The sequence below is a fragment of the Stegostoma tigrinum genome, unplaced genomic scaffold, assembly GCF_030684315.1.
Source record: "Stegostoma tigrinum isolate sSteTig4 unplaced genomic scaffold, sSteTig4.hap1 scaffold_733, whole genome shotgun sequence".
Taxonomy (NCBI): Eukaryota; Metazoa; Chordata; class Chondrichthyes; order Orectolobiformes; family Stegostomatidae; genus Stegostoma; species Stegostoma tigrinum.
In genome coordinates, this window is record NW_026728678.1 from 10,452 (window position 1) to 30,351 (window position 19,900).

Genomic DNA, 19,900 nt, shown 5'->3' on the forward strand with positions numbered 1-19,900 from the left:
GGCAAACGTCTATGATTGACGTGGCTTCTGGCCAATGGGTATTGGGAGTGCGAATAGCCCTTTGAGAAGCTTCGTAGGCGGCGACTACACCCGATTGGCGCATCTCTCTGCGCGACCTTTTCCTCACCAATTGACGCCGTCGGTCTGTCATACGTCAGGGTAGCGTCACAAAAGAAGGCGGGGTAGCCTGGCGGTGCGACCGCCCCTTCTTCTGATGGGCCAGTCCGCACTGATGGACGCGCAGTCCACCCAATCAGCATAACGACTTTAGCAGGTGGGGCCATTGATCCTCCATTGACGTTTGATCGTGCCCGCTCGGCGTCCCGCCTTTGCCCACTTCATCCAATAAGGTGTCTCCGTAACACATTCGGCAGGGGTCTCGCCCCGCCTGCACCGATGATTGGATCTTCTCCGCTGAGCGACGTGGAAATGACCAATCGGAGCGCGCGCCCCGTTCCACCTCCGTCGGCCCGCTCAGAAGCGGGCTGGCGCGGGCGGGATCAGGACGCGCGTTCGCACGCGATTGACGTGGCGACTGACCAATGGGAGCCCAGAGCAGCGGCCGTGGGGGCGTCCTCTCCGCGGATTCGCTGGGCGCCCCCGACGGACGTGCTGACGGCCCAATCGGTGTAGCCAACCGGCCGTTGGCTCTGAAGAGAGGGCGTGATATCCGGGTCAGCTCGTCCTCTGTTTCCCTGGTTCTCCGGCGGCGGCGGTTGGGGATTTGAAAAGGTGGGCGCGCGGCGTGGAGTGCGCGGCGGTTGGCGGTTTGGGCGGGAAAAAGCCCGGACGGCGGGAAGATCCTATTGGACGGTGCCCACCCTTGACCAATTTTACAGGGACGTGGCCACCCTTGACCAATTTTACAGGGACGTGGCCACCCTTGACCAATTTTACAGGGACATGGCCACCCTTGACCAATTTTACAGAGATATGGCCACCCTTGACCAATTTTACAGGGACATGGCGACCCTTGACCAATTTTACAGGGACATGGCGACCCTTGACCAATTTTACAGGGACATGGACCACCCTTGACCAATCTTACAGGGACGTGGACCACCCTTGACCAATTTTACAGGGACATGGCCACCCTTGACCAATTTTACAGGGACATGGACCACCCTTGACCAATTTTACAGGGACATGGCCACCCTTGACCAATTTTACAGGGACGTGGACCACCCTTGACCAATTTTACAGGGACGTGGACCACCCTTGACCAATTTTACAGGGACATGGACCACCCTTGACCAATTTTACAGGGACATGGCCACCCTTGACCAATTTTACAGGGACGTGGACCACCCTTGACCAATTTTACAGGGACATGGCGACCCTTGACCAATTTTACAGGGACGTGGACCACCCTTGACCAATTTTACAGGGACATGGCCACCCTTGACCAATTTTACAGGGACGTGGACCACCCTTGACCAATTTTACAGGGACATGGCCACCCTTGACCAATTTTACAGGGACGTGGACCACCCTTGACCAATTTTACAGGGACATGGCCACCCTTGACCAATTTTACAGGGACGTGGACCACCCTTGACCAATTTTACAGGGACATGGCCACCCTTGACCAATTTTACAGGGACGTGGACCACCCTTGACCAATTTTACAGGGACGTGGACCACCCTTGACCAATTTTACAGGGACATGGCGACCCTTGACCAATTTTACAGGGACGTGGACCACCCTTGACCAATTTTACAGGGACGTGGACCACCCTTGACCAATTTTACAGGGACGTGGACCACCCTTGACCAATTTTACAGGGACATGGCGACCCTTGACCAATTTTACAGGGACGTGGACCACCCTTGACCAATTTTACAGGGACGTGGACCACCCTTGACCAATTTTACAGGGACGTGGACCACCCTTGACCAATTTTACAGGGACGTGGACCACCCTTGACCAATTTTACAGGGACGTGGCCACCCTTGACCAATTTTACAGAGACGTGGCCACCCTTGACCAATTTTACAGGGACGTGGACCACCCTTGACCAATTTTACAGGGACGTGGACCACCCTTGACCAATTTTACAGGGACGTGGACCACCCTTGACCAATTTTACAGGGACGTGGACCACCCTTGACCAATTTTACAGGGACGTGGACCACCCTTGACCAATTTTACAGGGACGTGGACCACCCTTGACCAATTTTACAGGGACGTGGCCACCCTTGACCAATTTTACAGGGACGTGGACCACCCTTGACCAATTTTACAGGGACGTGGCCACCCTTGACCAATTTTACAGGGACGTGGACCACCCTTGACCAATTTTACAGGGACGTGGCCACCCTTGACCAATTTTACAGGGACGTGGCCACCCTTGACCAATTTTACAGAGACGTGGCCACCCTTGACCAATTTTACAGGGACGTTGGCCACCCTTGACCAATTTTACAGGGACGTGGACCACCCTTGACCAATTTTACAGGGACATGGCCACCCTTGACCAATTTTACAGGGACGTGGACCACCCTTGACCAATTTTACAAGGACATGGACCACCCTTGACCAATTTTACAGGGAGATTGAGCACCCTTGACCAATTTTACAAGGACATGGACCACCCTTGACCAATTTTACAGGGAGATTGAGCACCCTTGACCAATTTTACAAGGACATGGACCACCCTTGACCAATTTTACAGGGAGATTGAGCACCCTTGACCAATTTTACAAGGACATGGACCACCCTTGACCAATTTTACAGGGAGATTGAGCACCCTTGACCAATTTTACGGGGAGATTGACCACTTTTGACCAATTTTACATGGACATTGACCACCCTTAACCGATTTTACAAGGACTTTGACCACCCTTGACCGATTTTACAGGGATGTCACCTACTCTTGACCAATTTTACAGGGACATGGCCACCCTTGACCAATTTTACAGGAACATGGACCACCCTTGACCAATTTTACAGGGACGTGGACTACCCTTGACCAATTTTACAGGGACATTACCCACCCTTGACCAATTTTACAGAGACGTCACCCACCTTTGACCAATTTTGCAGGGACGTCGCCCACTCTTGAACAGTTTTACAGGGACGTCGCCCACTCTTGACCAGTTTTACAGGGACGTCGCCTACTCTTGACCAGTTTTACAGGGACGTCGCCCACCCTTGACCAGTTTTACAGGGACGTCGCCCACCCTTGACCAATTTTACAGGGACATTGGCCGCCCTTGACCAATTTTACAGGGACGTTGGCCGCCCTTGACCGATTTTACAGAGACATTGACTACTTTTAGGGGATGTCGGCCACCCTTGACCAATTTTACAGGGACGTCACCTACTCTTGACCAATTTTACAAGGACGTCACCCACACTTGACCAATTTTATGCGGACATCACCTACTCTGGACCAATTTCACAGAGACCTTGACCACCCTTGACCAATTTTACGGGGATGTCACCCACCCTTGACCAATTTTACGGTGACATTACCTACCCCTGACTAATTTCGCAGGGGCGTCACCTACTCTTGACCAATTTTACAGAGACATTGACCACTTGTAGGGGGACGTCGCCCACCCTTGACCGATTTTGCGGGGACGTCGCCCACCCTTGACCGATTTTGCGGGGACGTCGCCCACCCTTGACCGATTTTGCGGGGACGTCGCCCACCCTTGACCGATCTTGCGGGGACGTCGCCCACCCTTGATCGATTTTGCGGGGACGTCGCCCACCCTTGACCGATCTTGCGGGGACGTCGCCCACCCTTGACCGATCTTGCGGGGACGTCGCCCACCCTTGACCGATCTTGCGGGGACGTCGCCCACCCTTGACCGATCTTGCGGGGACGTCGCCCACCCTTGACCGATCTTGCGGGGACGTCGCCCACCCTTGACCGATCGTGCGGGGACGTCGCCCACCCTTGACCGATCGTGCGGGGACGTCGCCCACCCTTGACCGATTTTGCGGGGACGTCGCCCACCCTTGACCGATTTTGCGGGGACGTCGCCCACCCTTGACCGATCTTGCGGGGACGTCGCCCACCCTTGACCGATTTTGCGGGGACGTCGCCCACCCTTGACCGATCTTGCGGGGACGTCGCCCACCCTTGATCGATTTTGCGGGGACGTCGCCCACCCTTGACCGATCTTGCGGGGACGTCGCCCACCCTTGACCGATCTTGCGGGGACGTCGCCCACCCTTGACCGATCTTGCGGGGACGTCGCCCACCCTTGACCGATCTTGCGGGGACGTCGCCCACCCTTGACCGATCGTGCGGGGACGTCGCCCACCCTTGACCGATCGTGCGGGGACGTCGCCCACCCTTGACCGATCGTGCGGGGACGTCGCCCACCCTTGACCGATCTTGCGGGGACGTCGCCCACCCTTGACCGATTTTACGGGGACGTCGCCCACCCTTGACCGATTTTACGGGGACGTCGCCCACCCTTGACCGATCGTGCGGGGACGTCGCCCACCCTTGACCGATTTTGCGGGGACAGTGCCCAGTCTCACTGAGATTTACCAGGATGATGCCAAACCTAGAGGGTGGGCCAGAGAGGTTGCAGTGATGGATGGAGATTGGACAGACCAGGGTTGTTGTCCTTTAGAGAAGAGGAAACGGGGTGGGGGGGGGGGGGGGGGAGCGGCGGGCATGGTGTTGGCACGATTGAGATGCATGGAGACGTGTACGGCATGGAAGCAGGCCGTTCGGTCCAACCCGTCTGTGCCGACACAGCTACCCTAAATCAATTTGGTCTCACTTGGCCCATATCCCTCTGAAACCGCCCCCCACCCCAGCGTAAATCTTTTCCGAACCCCCCACCCCACCCACGCCGCGGGAGTTTCCCGACGTCCTTCCTGGAGCAGGGGGACCGGGATCGAACGTGGTATTCCGAAGGCGGCCCGAACTAATGAGCTGTACCGACCCCCCCCCAACGCGACCCTCCCGACTCCTGTACCCAACGCGCTGACCCGTTAAAGGCGAGCGAACCAAAGGCCACCTCTACCGCTCCCGTCTGCCTGCGATCCCCGCTTTCAAGGGACTCCGTATCTGCTCCCACACCCCTCGCCCCAGGGTCTCTCTGTTTGACATCACTCCCGAGAATCGCACAAGTTGCGAGGGGAGCGTAGATGCGGCGAACAGGAAGGAAACTTCTCCCCGTTGATGGTGGGATCAATGACCCAGGTTCGATAGCACCCTCGAGCGACTGCGCGTTCAGGGTTGGAGTTTGTAGGTTCTCCCCTGGACGTGGTTCCTGGCCACAGCTCAGGGACATGCGGGTCAGGGCGGGTTGGCCGTGCTACATTACCCACAGTGCCCCAGGGATGTGTGGGTTAGGGTGGGTTGGCCGTGCTACATTACCCACAGTGCCCCGGGGATGTGCGGGTCAGGGTGGGTTGGCCGTGCCACATTACCCACAGTGCCCCGGGGACGTGCGGGTCGGGGGGGTTGGCCGTGCTACATTACCCAGAGTGCCCCAGGGACGTGCGGGTCAGTGGGGGTTGGCCGTGCTACATTACCCAGAGTGCCCCAGGGACGTGCGGGTCAGTGGGGGTTGGCCGTGCTACATTACCCAGAGTGCCCCAGGGATGTGCGCGTTAGGGCGGGTTGGCCGTGCTACATTACCCAGAGTGCCCCAGGGATGTGCGCGTTAGGGCGGGTTGGCCGTGGGTATTGTGGGTTCATGGGGACACGATGTGATGCAGAATGAACGGGCCGAATGGCCTCATTCCACACTGACTACACACACTGACGTATTGAGGGATACCAGTGTTATGCCAAGGCCGGGAGTCGAGTGCAGGGACACAGGGGATGAGATGGGCCGAAGGGCTGGTTTCTGTTACTGCAAACCTCTCTTTTGCTGACTTTGTATTTGTTGGGAACTCCGGTGCGTTTTCTCTCTCCACTTCCAGAAAATTCCACGCTCACTGCCTCATCCCCCTCCCTCCCTATCTCCGTCACCTCCTACAGCCCCTACAGCCCTCACCCTCCTGTTCAAATCCCCTCCCTCCCTATCTCCATCACCTCCTCCAGCCCCTACAGCCCTCACCCTCCTGTTCAAATCCCCTCCCTCCCTATCTCCGTCACCTCCTCCTGCCCCTACAGCCCTCACCCTCCTGTTCAAATCCCCTCCCTCCCTATCTCCGTCACCTCCTCCAGCCCCTACAGCCCTCACCCTCCTGTTCAAATCCCCTCCCTCCCTTTCTCCGTCACCTCCTCCAGCCCCTACAGTCCTCACCCTCCTGTTCAAATCCCCTCCCTCCCTATCTCCGTCACCTCCACCAGCCCCGACAGTCCTCACCCTCCTGTTCAAATCCCCTCCCTCCCTATCTCCGTCACCTCCTCCAGCCCCGACAGCCCTCACCCTCCTGTTCAAATCCCCTCCCTCCCTATCTCCGTCACCTCCTCCAGCCCCTACAGCCCTCACCCTCCTGTTCAAATCCCCTCCCTCCCTATCTCCGTCACCTCCTCCAGCCCCTACAGCCCTCGCCCTCCTGTTCAAATCCCCTCCCTCCCTATCACCTTCCCGTGTAGTTTCTGTTGAGCTGTGAGTAGAGCGTGTTATGCTGACCTCCTGTCTGCCCTGAGCGTGTCCAGGTCGCTCTCCCATTTGCCATGTCCCTCGCTGACGAGCTCCTGGCCGACCTGGAGGAGGCTGCAGAGGAAGATGAGGAGAGTTTCGCTGACGAGGAGGATGAGGAGACCATCGAAGTGGTGGAGGAGGAGATGCAGCTGGACCTGGGGGTCGACTCTGTGAAGAGCATCGCGAAACTCCGCGACAGCAAGCTGGTCAGTACCTACCCACACTCCACCCCACCCCTCCAGCACGACTGAGGGAGCGCCGCACTGTCGGGGGGAGAGGGATATACTCTGGGGCGGGGGGGGGGGGGACTCGAGCTCCATAATCCAGGCCGACACTCCCTCCCTCCCGGTGCCAGTACTGAGGGAGCGCCGCACTGTCGGGGGGAGATGGATATACTCTGGGGGGGGGACTCGAGCTCCATAATCCAGGCCGACACTCCCTCCCTCCCGGTGCCAGTACTGAGGGAGCGCCGCACTGTCGGGGGAGAGGGATATACTCTGGGGGGCGGGGGGGGGACTCGAGCTCCATAATCCAGGCCGACACTCCCTCCCTCCCTCCCTCCCGGTGCCAGTACTGAGGGAGCGCCGCACTGTCGGGGGTAAATGGATATACTCTGGCGGGGGGGGGGGACTCGAGCTCCATAATCCAGGCCGACACTCCCTCCCTCCCGGTGCCAGTACTGAGGGAGCGCCGCACTGTCGGGGGGAGAGGGATATACTCTTGGGGGGGGGGGGAGACTCGAGCTCCATAATCCAGGCCGACACTCCCTCCCTCCCTCCCGGTGCCAGTACTGAGGGAGCGCCGCACTGTCGGGGGGAGAGGGATATACTCTGGGTGGGGGGGGGGACTCGAGCTCCATAATCCAGGCCGACACTCCCTCCCTCCCTCCCTCCCGGTGCCAGTACTGAGGGAGCGCCGCACTGTCGGGGGGAGAGGGATATACTCTGGGGGGGGGGGGACTCGAGCTCCATAATCCAGGCCGACACTCCCTCCCTCCCTCCCTCCCGGTGCCAGTGCTGAGGGAGCGCCGCACTGTCGGGGGGAGATGGATATACTCTGGGGGGGGGGGGACTCGAGCTCCATAATCCAGGCCGACACTCCCTCCCGTTCATCCAACTTGGCTCTATCGGATGCGCCTGTTGGACTGTGACCTTGGCGCAGCCCCCCCTCCATCCCTCCCTCCCTCCCTCCCCAGCCCAACACCGGCTCCCCCACACCCAGAATAAATCCCAAGTAGTGCACACGCTACCCCAGATGTTGCCCCCGTATCCCTCAAACGGCTTTTGTTTAATTCCCATTTCGCGGTAGGCAACGCAAGCTCCCCTTGCATTCCCCCAACCTCCCCCACCGCCCCCTGAGAGCTTCCGTACCTGCCCAGTAATGTCTTGCCATTCCCACAGCCAAATCCCTCGGCATCCCAGAGCTAGGACCGATGAGACCCCCTGCTGTCCACGCTCTGTTTCCAAGGTAAACCGATGATTTTCCCCGCGGCGTGCGCCTCATTGACCTCGACGGCGTAACCTACCCAGAGGCTTTACTCAATGTTCGTCGTTTGCCCTCTCGGTAACTTGTGGGTTGCAGAACCTGGGTCGCACTTCTCGCAGGCCAGCCCTTGAGCTGCATGCCCGCCTCTCGCTCCCCTCTTAACTTGCTCCTGTTCCTGTTCACGGCCAGGCCGGGGGAACCGGACGTCAGGTGCCGCGAGCCGGGACCCAATCCCCCTTCTCCTGAATCCTATCGGAGAGGCGCGAGTCCCGGAAACGTTCTCGCCAGGAACACAGAGCACCCCCCCCCCCACCACAGGACGCGCCTCCAAAACCTGAGATCGATCAGTCGAATGAGAAAGCTATCCAAAACGCTTTCCTTACCCAGTCCAGGCTACGCATCACTTCACAGCCATGAGCTGATGGCCTACGTAGTCTCCACAACGGGACTGGGAAGGCAAAATGCAGACTGGGCATTGAGGAATGCCCACGCTCTGTCCCTGCCAATGACCTCGAGCTCCCAGTTGCCTGCCACTTCGGTACGCCACTGTGTTCGAAGAACAAGCGGGATGAACAAAGAAAATTACAGCACAGGAACAGGCCCTTCGGCCCTCCAAGCCTGCTAGATGCTCCATCTAAACCTGTCACCTATTTTCCAACGATCTGTACCCCTCTGCTCCCTGCCCATCCATGTATCTGTCTAGATACATCTAGAGTGACGCTATCGTGCCCGCCTCTACCACCTCCGCTGGCAACACATCCCAGGCACCCACCACCCTCTGCGTAAAGAACTTTCCACGCGTATCTCCCTTAAACTTTCCTCCTCTCACCTTGAAATCGTGAAATTGAGCCCCCCACTCCGGGAAAAAGCTTCTGGCTATTCACCCTGTCTGTACCCCTCATGGTTTTGTAGACCTCAGTCAGGTTCCCCCCTCAACCTCCGTCTTTCTAATGTAAATAATCCGAATCTACTCAACCTCTCTTCATAGCTAGCACCCTCCGTACCAGGCAACATCCTGGTGAACCTCCTCTGCACCCTCTCCAAAGCATCCACATCCTTTTGGTAATGTGGCAACCAGAACTGTACACAGTACTCCAAATGTGGCCGAACCAAAGTCCTACACAACTGCAACATGACCTGCCAACTCTTGCACTCAATATCCCGCCCAATGAAGGAAAGCATGCCATATGCCTTCTTGACCGCCCTATCGACCTGCGTTGCCACCTTCAGGGTACAATGGACCTGAACACCCAGATCTCTCTGTGCATCAGTTTTTCCATTGACCGTACGGTTCGCTCTGTGTTCCCGGGGCCACCAGCTCCTGTCTCCTGCTGTGGTGTCTCTCCGGTTTTGGAGTAGGTTTGTAGCTCGGTCTGCGGGCGTTGAGGTTGGTTGGCTCGCCGAGCTGGTTCGTTATTTCGCAGGCGTTTCGTTACCGTGCTTGGGTAACATTATCAGCCCAGCCTCCGACGCAGTACCAGGCTTCTCGGAATTCCCGTGCCTGTCCCAGGATTTTGGTGTTGTCCCTTGTCCGAGCGGATTGAGATGAGCGAGTGTTGGCCGTGTCTTTTTGTAGCCAGCTGGTGTTTGTGTTCCCTTGTGGTTCGCTTCCTTCCCGTTTGCCCGACGTAGTGTTCCTCGCAGTCTCTGCAGGGGATCTTGTAGATGACCATGGGTGGGGAGTGGGTCTTTAGTTTGGGTGAGCACTTGTCGTAGGGTTGACGTGGGCTTGTGTGCCACTCTGATGCCCAGCGGTCATAGGAGTCTTGTGGTTAGTTCCCACGTGTTCCTGATGTAGGGTAGTGAGATGAGTGTGTCAGGGCGTGTAGGCATCTTCTGACCCTTTTTTTTTGGTTATCCGTTATCGTTGACAACCTGGAAGAGGTGGTATTCTCCCTCTGGGTGTAGCGAGGCGCAGTGCAAGCTGCAGCTCAGCCTTCGAGACTCAGTGTTGCGTTCAGTAATTTCCAGAGAGTGAACATCTTCTTCCATGTCCTTTACCCACCAATGCCCCCTCCTACACGATCCCACCCCCCCCCCACCCCACACCCAGGTCCCATCGTGACGTTTTCAGCCCTGGAGTCCCTCGCTCCCCTCCAACTTGCTCCCGTTTATCGCCTCCTGTTCCAGGTGCCGCGTTAGAGGAAAGATGTGGCAGCGATGGAAAAGGTGCAGAGGGGATTCACCAGGATGTTGCCTGGAACGGAGGGAAGTTCTTAGGAGGAAAGGTTGAGAGAGCTCGGGCTTTTCTCTTTAGAGCGATGAAGGATGGGAGGTGTCTTGATAGAGGTGAACAAAATGACCAGAGGTATAGATAGAGAGGACAGCCAGGGACTGATTCCTGGGGGGGAGGTAGCCATTATGAGGGGACACAGTTTTAAAGTGAGTGGGGGGGGGGGGTAGACATCGGGGAGACGGCAGGGTTACTCAGAGAGTGGTCGGGGGCGTGGAATGCATTGCCGGGGGGAGGGTAGTGGGGTCGGCCTCATTTGGGGGCATTTAAGGGGCTATTAGGCAGGCGTATGGATGACGGTATAAGGTAGGGGCAGAGGTTAAATAGGCTTCAGGCTCATGGTAAAAGTTCGTCACAACATCGTGGGCCGAAGGGCCTGTACTGTTCTACGTCCTACATGCCCGTTAGCGGGTGGGCCGGGGGACAGTACGGCGTGGGGACAGGCCCTTTGGCCCGTCACTCCTGTCCCGATGTTCTGAGCTTGTCCCACCTGCCCACACGTGGTATGTGTCCCTCTGTTTCCTGCCCGTGCGTGCGTCTCTGATACGCTGCTGTCGTACTGCCACCTCTGGTCACGTTTCCAACATGTGGGAAGCAAGATGCCAACTATTCACCCCGGGCGTGCATCGCGGAATTTTATATACTCCGAGCAGTCCGCGCATCCGCAGCCCAGCCACCTCAACCTTTCGATGCTCCGGTGAAAACGGCCCTGGTCTGTCCAACCTCACCTTCTAGCTAAGATGCTCCGATCTGGGCAGTACCTCTTCCGTGGCCCCTCCAGAGCCTCCCGCGGCGCGGTGACTGGAGCCGCGCACCGTACTCCAAATGTGGTGCGGCCGAAGTGTTACCCAGCTGCGCCCAGGCTTGTGCCCCGACGCCGACGAACGGAGTTGGGGGGTGTGGGGAGCGTGCCGTGTGCCTCCTTCGTCCACCCGTGTCGTCGCTTTCAGGGAGCTGCGGACGCTCATCCCAAGGTTCCCCTGTGACCTCCCACAATGCATCATCTCACACTTGTCCGGATTAAACTCCGTCCCTGCCCGACTTCCCAGCTGATCTGTCATGGATTTGAGGGTTTCCCCCCCTCATTCGTTGACAGGATGAGGACCATCACTGGCTAAGGGCAGCGTTTATCGCCCCATCCCTAATTGCCTAGAGTCCACCGCATTGCTGTGGGCCTGGAGTCGCATTGTAGGCCAGACCGGGTAGGGATGGCAACTTCCTTCGCTAAAGGGATGTTAGTGAACCGGACGGGGTTTTCCGACGTGGTCATCATTTAGACACTTAATTCCAGACATTTTTATTGAATAAAGATCCCACCTCCATCCTTCACGCCCTGAGGAGCTGCTTAATTGTGGCGCTGCGTTTTCGCTCTCTGCTGTGTTTCGTTAGCCTCGCCATCCGGTCGGATACTTGAGAACAGGGACGCCTGCCTGATACTTCGCAATTATCCAGAGTTTTTTTTTGTCTCTACCTGCTGCAGCAGAGTCTGAATCAACTCCCTCGTGCCAAAAAGAATCAGGCAGAAGCAACCGAGCATCCTGTCCCCTTCCTCTGTTGAGCCCCACAGGTCCCTTCCTCCGTTTAACTCCCCGAGTCCCTTCGCTCCTGCGTTCTGCGGGAAGTGGCACTCGGGGCTCCGAGGTGCACTAACTTGGCTAGTTCTACGCGCTCCTCGGGCAAAAGGAGCCCATTTGCAGGTCCGCGTTTCGCTGGCGACGACGGCAACTTTAAAACAAAAAGAAACAAAACATGCCTCGGGCCACGACCCGAACGGGAAAGTCGCCAGCTCCAAACTGAGGCGATAGGTCACGGGACGAGAGCGCATCAGGTGGCAAGGGGTGGGGGTCAAGAGCGATGCGGGCTTCCTCGAGACAGGGGACGGGGATGGGGGCGGTGGTGGGTGGTCCTGGGGTGTCCCACGCGTTTCTTTCCCTGTTGGGTCTGGCGCTCCCGAACGGTCTGTGCTGCAGAGACCAGCTCGGGGACGCCACCTCCCGGCGCAAGCCAAATCCCCTTGTGGGGGGGGCGTGTGGAGACACCCTGGACGTTCGCGTTTCTCACCCTCGCCCTCTGCCTTGCAGTTCGCGGAGATCATCACCAAGATGGGAGACTACATCGGGAAGCAGCGGAAGTCTTCAGAAGGTAAGGACTGCCTTCCTGCCCGGGTCACAGCTCCGTCGTCCAGGCCGACACTCCCTCCCTCCCGGTGCCAGTACTGAGGGAGCGCCGCACTGTCGGGGGGAGAGGGATATACTCTGGGGGGGGTGGACTCGAGCTCCGTAATCCAGGCCGACACTCCCTACAGGGTAGATCGGATAAACAAACGAGCGATGAAGGAATAAAAGGGAAATGGGGAGCGAGATTGAAGCAAAGACAAGGTGGGAGTCAGTAATGCGAGCACAGTGAGGTTGGGTTAAATGGTCAATTCAGTGACGTTCCGTGCTCTTGGCTCCTTCTCACTTCACCCATCTCTTTCCCCAGTTACAGGACCCGTGGAATCCGATCCTGAATACAAACTCATCGTCGATGCAAATAACCTCACAGTGGAGATTGACAATGAGATCAGTGAGTGAAACATTTTCTGGTGTTTGTCACCTTGTTCAGGGAGAGGGAGGGAGGATCTGGGCGTATCACCAGCTCCAAGTAACATTGCTGGAAGTTGTAAAAGGCTTGGTTAGACCCGCACTCGGAGCGCCGCGCGCAGTTCCCCGGTCTCCATATCCCCCCCCCAATCCTCGGTTAGACCCGTACTTGGAGCGCCGCGCGCGGTTCCCCGGTCTCCGTATCCCTCGGTTAGAACCACACTCGGAGCGCCGCGCGCGGTTCCCTGGTCTCCGTATCCCCCACATCCTCGGTTAGACCCGCACTCGGAGCACCGTGCGCAGTTCCCCGGTCTCCGTATCATCCCGCCATCCTCGGTTAGACCTGCACTCGGAGCACCGAACCCCCTCCTCAGTTAAACAGGAGCGGAGACGGAGACTGTGAGTCTGTAACGAAGCCAGTTACAGTTGCTTGCAGTCCCCTGCTTTCTGAATGGGGTCAGATGTACCCAAGCGGATAGTTTAATGAAGTGCGTTCCCTTGTTTTCGCTTCCTCAGATATCATTCACAAATATGTCAGGGATAAGTACTCAAAGCGATTTCCAGAGCTGGAATCGCTGGTTCCCAACGCACTGGACTATATCCGGACTGTGAAGGTGAGGCTACCAGATTCGTTCATAAATATCTGTCGTCCCTCCGGTCCCCCACTTACAATATTTGTTCAATATTTGCCCACGGCAGGGTTTGACCCGTGACCCTGGAACGGTATTCAGGGTTACCTGTCTGGTTATCTCCACCCCCCTCCGCACCACTCTCAAATCTCCATCCCTGTGCCTTCTGTCTGCCTTGCGGGAATTTTATTCGGAGTTCCCTCCCTAAACCTATGTCTGTCATCTTTGAAATGTCCCTCTTCGCCCCCAGCACCACCGCGCCCTCGGACTAAACGGTAATCCTCTGGCAGTTTGGGGGTGGGTGGCGGGGGGACAACCCTGTTCGCTTACACCGCCGTGTCCGACCGCAGCGTTTTTCCTCTCCTCCACCCCCCCCCCCCCCCACCCCTTTCCCGGGTGGTGTCCGCGGGATTGGCCGCTGGCCGTTAGCAAAATGGCTGCCGTGTGCGCCCGGCAGCGGGGGGGGGGGGGGGGGGGGTGTGGTGGTGGGGGCGCAAGGGAAGGCCCCAGAGGTTTTAAACGCCCCGCCATCATGAGATTTCTGCCCAAAGCCGACGGGCATATCCGCTCCTGCGGCCTCAGCGAGTTCAGTTAGGCCATTCGCACGTCGCGTCCGTTCCTGTTCCTGGTGAAAATTCCTGATAGGATGTCCTCCCCTGTAGGAACTCGGCAACAACCTCGATCGCTGCAAAAACAACGAGAACCTTCAGCAGATCCTCACAAACGCCACCATCATGGTGGTCAGTGTGACAGCCTCCACCACACAGGGGTAAGGGCACCGCTCTGGCACACGTTCGCTCGCTCATTCTCCGTCTCTCTCCATGTCTACCCCTCTCTCTCGCACGCTCACTCTCTCTCTGTCACTGTGACTCTCGCACACTCCTCTCTCTGTCTCACTCTGTCTCTCTTGCACGCTCCCCCCTCCTTGCCATCTCGCCTGCGCACTTTCGCTGTCCCCCCTGCCGTCGCACCCGCGTGCTCCCCCTCACCACGGCGCGCTCGCCCCCGTGCGCTCCCCATTGCCCTCGCCCCCGCGCGCTCGCCCTCGCCCCCGCGCGCTCGCCCTCGCCCCCGCGCGCTCGCCCTCGCCCCCGCGCGCTCGCCCTCGCCCCCGCGCCCTCGCCCTCGCCCCCGCGCGCTCGCCCTCGCCCCCGCGCCCTCGCCCTCGCCCCCGCGCGCTCGCCCTCGCCCCCGCGCGCTCGCCCTCGCCCCCGCGCGCTCCCCCTCGCCGTTGCGCCCTCGCTCCGCCCTCCAACTTGCCCCTCGCTCTGCCCCACTTGTCGACCCCTCTTCCCCCCCACCACCACACCCCCCCCACCCCGGCTGATCCCGTTTACGGAGACAAAAGCAGAAGTTGCTGGAAAAGCTCGGCAGTATCTGCGAAGCGAACGTCAGAGGCAACATTTCGGGTCCAGTGACCCATCCTCGGAAGCGCGGGGAGGGCAGAGGGAGAGAGAGGGAGGGAGGGGTGTGGGGAGACAGTCTGATTCAGAGAGGCTGGAGACGGTGGGATGAACTGGGATCAGTCGGGAGGGGCTGGGCCGTGGTGGTGACATTGGCGTGTTTTATTTTATATCTCGCTCTGCAGACAGACGCTGTCTGAGGAGGAGCTGGGGGTCATCATGGAGGCATGTGACATGGCCCTGGAACTGAACCAGTCAAAGCACCAGATCTACGACTACGTGGAGTCCCGCATGTCGTTCACGGCCCCCAACCTCTCCATCATCGTTGGAGCTTCAACAGCAGCCAAGATCATGGGTGGGTCTGTGACGGGAGGGGGGGAAATCCCTCTCCCTCTCCCTCCCGTAACCTCCCCGAACCGCGTCCCTCACCCACCCCTTGCCTCCCCTCCCCATCCGCATCTCACTCTTCCCTCCCCTCACCCACCCCTTGCCCTCCCCTCGCCGGCCGCGTCCCCCCCGCCTCGCCTCCCCTCGCCGGCCGCGTCCCCCCCGCCTCCCCTCCCCGGCCGTGTCCCCTCGCCTCGCCTTGCCTCCCCTCGCCTCCCCTCTCCGGCTGCATCCCCTCGCCTCCCCTCCCTGGCCGCGTCACCCCTGCCTCGCCTCCCCTCCCCAGCAATGTCCCCCCGCCTCGCCTCCCCTCCCCGGCCATGACCCCCCCGCCTCGCCTCCCCTCCCTGGCCGCGTCCCCCCCGCCTCATCTCCCCTCCCCGGCCGTGTCCCCTTGCCTCCCCTCTCAGGCTGTGTCACCCCCCCGCCTCGTCTCCCCTGCCCAGCCGTGTCCCTCCCCCCCCGCCTCGTCTCCCCTGCCCAGCCGTGTCCCTCTCCCCCCCCCCCGCCTCGTCTCCCCTGCCCACCCGCCTCGCCTCCCCTCCCCGGCCGCGTCCCCCCCGCCTCGCCTCCACGGCTGCGTTTTCCCCCCACCCCCCCTCGCCTTCCCTCCCCGGCCGCGTCCCCTCGCCTCGCCTCACCTCCCCTCCCCGGACGCGTCCCCCCCGCCTCGCCTCCCCTCCCCGGCCGCGTCCCCTCACCTCGCCTCGCCTCCCCTCCCCGGCCGCGTCCCCTCACCTCGCCTCCCCGGCCGCGTCCCCTCACCTCGATCGCCTCCCCTCCCCGGCCGCGTCCCCTCACCTCGCCTCGCCTCTCCTCCCCGGCCGCGTCCCCCCACCTCGCCTCACCTCCCCTCCCTGGCCACGTCCCCCCGCCTCGCCTCGCTGGAAATCCTCACTGACTTTTTATCTCTCGCTCCCTCCCTCTGTCTCTCTCCCTCAGGAATAGCGGGAGGTCTCACCAACCTGTCGAAAATGCCTGCCTGTAACATCATGTTGCTGGGTTCCCAGCGCAGGAACCTCTCGGGTTTCTCCAGTACCTCAGTGCTGCCTCACACGGGCTACATCTACCACAGCGAGATCGTTCAGTCGCTGCCTCAGGTAGGAACAGGGGTCTCACGGCAAGGGGAGGGCGGAATGGTTACTGCTACGCTTGCTCCACCACCCTGTCCAACTCAGATCGCCACTCTGACTTGTCTGTGTCTCTCTCCCTCGTCCTTTCCCTCTCTGTGTCTCACTCGCTCCTTGTCTCTCCCTCTCCCTCTCCCTTTCTCTCTCTGTCTCTCACACGCACACTCACCCGTCTCTGCTTTTGTCGCTCGCCTCCCTCTCTCTGCATCTCTCTCTTTCTCTCGCTTTGCCCCTCTCTGTGTCTCTCTCACACTCCCCATTCTCTGTCTCTCTTTCACTCCCACTTCTCTCTGTCTCTCCCTCTCGCTCTCCTTTTCTCTCTCTCTCTCACACGCAAACTCACCCATCTCTGCTTTTGTCACTCGCTTCCCTCTCTCTGCATCTCTCTCTTTCTCTCTGTCTCTCGCTTTGCCCCTCTCTGCATCTCACTCACTCCCTCGCTCTCCCTCTCTCTGAGTCTCTCTCTCCCTCTCTGCCACTCTTACCCCCCGCCTCAGGATCTCCGTAAAAAGGCAGCCCGCCTGGTGGCTGCGAAGTGCACGCTGGCGGCCCGTGTGGACAGCTTTCACGAGAGTGCCGAGGGGAAGGTAAGCCCCGCGCTGACGGTGGGAGTGTCTGGGCTCAGACGCGGAGTTGGTTACCGTCAGGGCCCTTGGGTGGGGGTCAGTGGGGGGGGGGTGCGGGGGGAGCGCGGTGCAGGGTTAGTCACTGCTGGAAGGGGGCAAGAGTTGACCTCCGTTGGGAACAGTGGGGGTGGGTGGGACTGGATTCGGCCATGTGCTACCTTCCGCAGTCGAACAGCCCCTTTATGCGTTGTTTGGGGGGGGGGAGAGTTGGGCGAGAGGAGGATATTATATTTTTGCGCGCGTTGGAAACGATGGAGCCGAAACGTCTCCTGTCATCTTCCCACTGTTCAGCCCCACCTCCGTGCTGCTTCCTGAGATGTGTGTCTCTCTCTTGTCTCTCTCTCTCTCTCTCTCTCTCTGTCTCTGCATTTCCCCCCCAACCCCAGGTGGGTTATGACCTGAAGGAGGAGATGGAACGTAAATTCGACAAGTGGCAGGAACCTCCTCCAGTCAAACAGGTGAAGCCCCTGCCCGCTCCGCTGGACAGTCAGCGCAAGAAGCGAGGAGGACGGAGGTGAGGGACGTGCGACGGACCCTGCCCCACCCTCTCCTCTCCTCTCCCCTCCCCTCATTCCCACTGACTGGGCTGTGTGTCCCTGTGCCCCGTCCCTTTCCCTGCCCCAGTGCGTCCCTGCCTCCCCGCACCCCTGCCTCCCCACCCCACTGTGTCCGTTTGAATGAGAGACATTACCGCAAGACAGTCTGGGGTCACTGAGAGAGTGATTCCCCCCCCCGGGATAACGTGGGTCACTCTGGGGATGGGGGGAGGGTGGTGTGCGTACCCTGGGGTCACTGAGAGAGTGATTCCCCCCCACTCTGGGATAACGTGGGTCACTCTGGGGATGGGGGGAGGGTGGTGTGCGTACCCTGGGGTCACTGAGAGTGTGATTCCCCCCCCCCCCCGGGATAACGCGGGTCACTCTGGGGGTGGGGGGGGGGGGGGGCTGTAGTGTGTGTAACCCTGGGGTCACTGAGAGAATAATTTCCCCCACTCTGGGATAACACTGCTCAGAAGGGAAGGGGGAAGAGGAGCAGAGCAGTAGTCATTGGGGACTCCATAGTTAGGGGGACAGATAGGAGGTTCTGTGGGGACGAGAGAGACTCACGGTTGGTGTGTTGCCTCCCAGGTGCCAGGGTGCGTGATGTCTCTGATCGTGTTTTTGGGATCCTTAAGGGGGAGGGGGAGCAGCCCCAAGTCGTGGTCCACATTGGCACCAACGACATAGGTAGGAAGAGAGATGGGGATTTAAGGCAGAAATTCAGGGAGCGAGGATGGAAGCTGAGAGCTAGGACGAACAGAGCTGTTGTCTCTGGTTTGTTGCCCGTGCCACGTGCTAGTGAGGCGAGGAATAGGGAGAGAGAGGAGTTGAACACGTGGCGACAGGGATGGTGCAGGAGGGAGGGTTTTGGATTCTTGGATAATTGGGGCTCTTTCTGGGGTAGGTGGAACCTCTACAAGCAAGATGGACTTCACCTGAACCAGAAGGGTACTGATATCCTGGGGGGGGCGAAATTCACTAAGGCTATTCGGGCAGGTTTAGACTAATTCAGCAGGGGGATGTGCACCAAAATTGTAGTTCGAGTATAGAAAAGGTTGAGAGTAGGGTGGTCCGAAATAAAGTTTCAGAGACGCAAGATGGCACCGACAAGCAAGAAGTTGGTTTGAAGTGTGTCTACTTCAATGCCAGGAGTGTCTGGAATAAGGTGGGTGAACTTGCAGAATGGGTTAGTACCTGGGACTTCGATGTTGTGGCCATTTCGGAGACATGGATAGAGCAGGGACAGGAATGGTTGTTGCAGGTTCCGGGATTTAGATGTTTCAGTAAGAACAGAGAAGATGGTAAAAGGGGTGGAGGTGTGGCATTGTTGGTCAAGGACAGTATTACAGTTGCAGAAAGGATGTTTGGGGACTCGTCAACTGAGGTAGTATGGGATGAGGTTAGAAACAGGAAAGGAGAGGTCACCCTGTTGGGGGTTTTCTATAGGCCTCCGAATAGTTCCAGAGATGTAGAGGAAAGGATAGCAAAGATGATTCTCGATTAGGAGTGAGAGAGACAGGGTAGTTGTCATGGGGGACTTCAACTTTCCAAATATTGACTGGGAACACTATAGTTCGAGTACTATAGATGGGTCAGTTTTTGTCCAGAGTGTGCAGGAGGGTTTCCTGACACAGTATGTAGACAGGCCAACAAGGGGCAAAGCCACATTAGATTTGGTACTGGGTAATGAGCCCGGCCAGGTGTTAGATTTGGAAGTAGGTGAGCACTTTGGTGATAGTGATCACAATTCTGTTAATGTTTACTTTAGTGATGGAAAGGGATAGGTGTATACCACTGGGCAAGAGTTATAGCTGGGGAAAGGCAATTACGATGAGATTATGCAAGATTTAGGGAGTATAGGATGGGGAAGGAAACTGCAGGGGATGGGCACATTAGAAATGTGGAGCTTATTCAAGGAAAAGCTCTTGTGTGTCCTAGATAAGTATGTACCTGTCAGGCAGGAAGGAAGCTGTAGAGCGCGGGAGCCGTGGTTTACGAAGGAGGTGGAATCTCTGGTCAAGAGGAAGAAGAAGGCTTATGTTAGGATGAGATGTGAAGGCTCAGTTAGGGCGCTTGAGGGCTACGAGGTAGCCAGGAAAGACCTAAAGAGAGAGCTCAGAAGAGCCAGGAGGAGACATGAGAAGTTGTTGGTGGATAGGATCAGGGTAAACCCTAAGGCTTTCTATAGGTATTTAAGGAATAAAAGAATGACGAAAGTAAGATTAGGCCCAATCAAGGATAGTAGTGGTAAGTTGTGTGTGGAGTCAGATGAGATAGGGGAAGTGCTAAATGAATATTTTTCAACAGTATTCA

General features: G+C 58.4%; 1 protein-coding gene across 1 annotated transcript; it reads left to right on the top strand.

Annotated features, from left to right (window-relative positions):
• Positions 1 to 646: 646 nt before the first annotated feature.
• Positions 647 to 17,583, top strand: prpf31 (PRP31 pre-mRNA processing factor 31 homolog (yeast)). Its single transcript, XM_059644349.1, has 10 exons — positions 647 to 732; positions 6,588 to 6,779; positions 12,373 to 12,433; positions 12,773 to 12,856; positions 13,390 to 13,487; positions 14,165 to 14,271; positions 15,091 to 15,260; positions 16,235 to 16,392; positions 16,920 to 17,009; positions 17,435 to 17,583. The coding sequence occupies exons 2-10, from the start codon at positions 6,606 to 6,608 to the stop codon at positions 17,564 to 17,566; spliced, it is 1,074 nt and encodes a 357-aa protein (XP_059500332.1). The 5' UTR covers positions 647 to 732; positions 6,588 to 6,605; the 3' UTR covers positions 17,567 to 17,583.
• Positions 17,584 to 19,900: the final 2,317 nt, after the last annotated feature.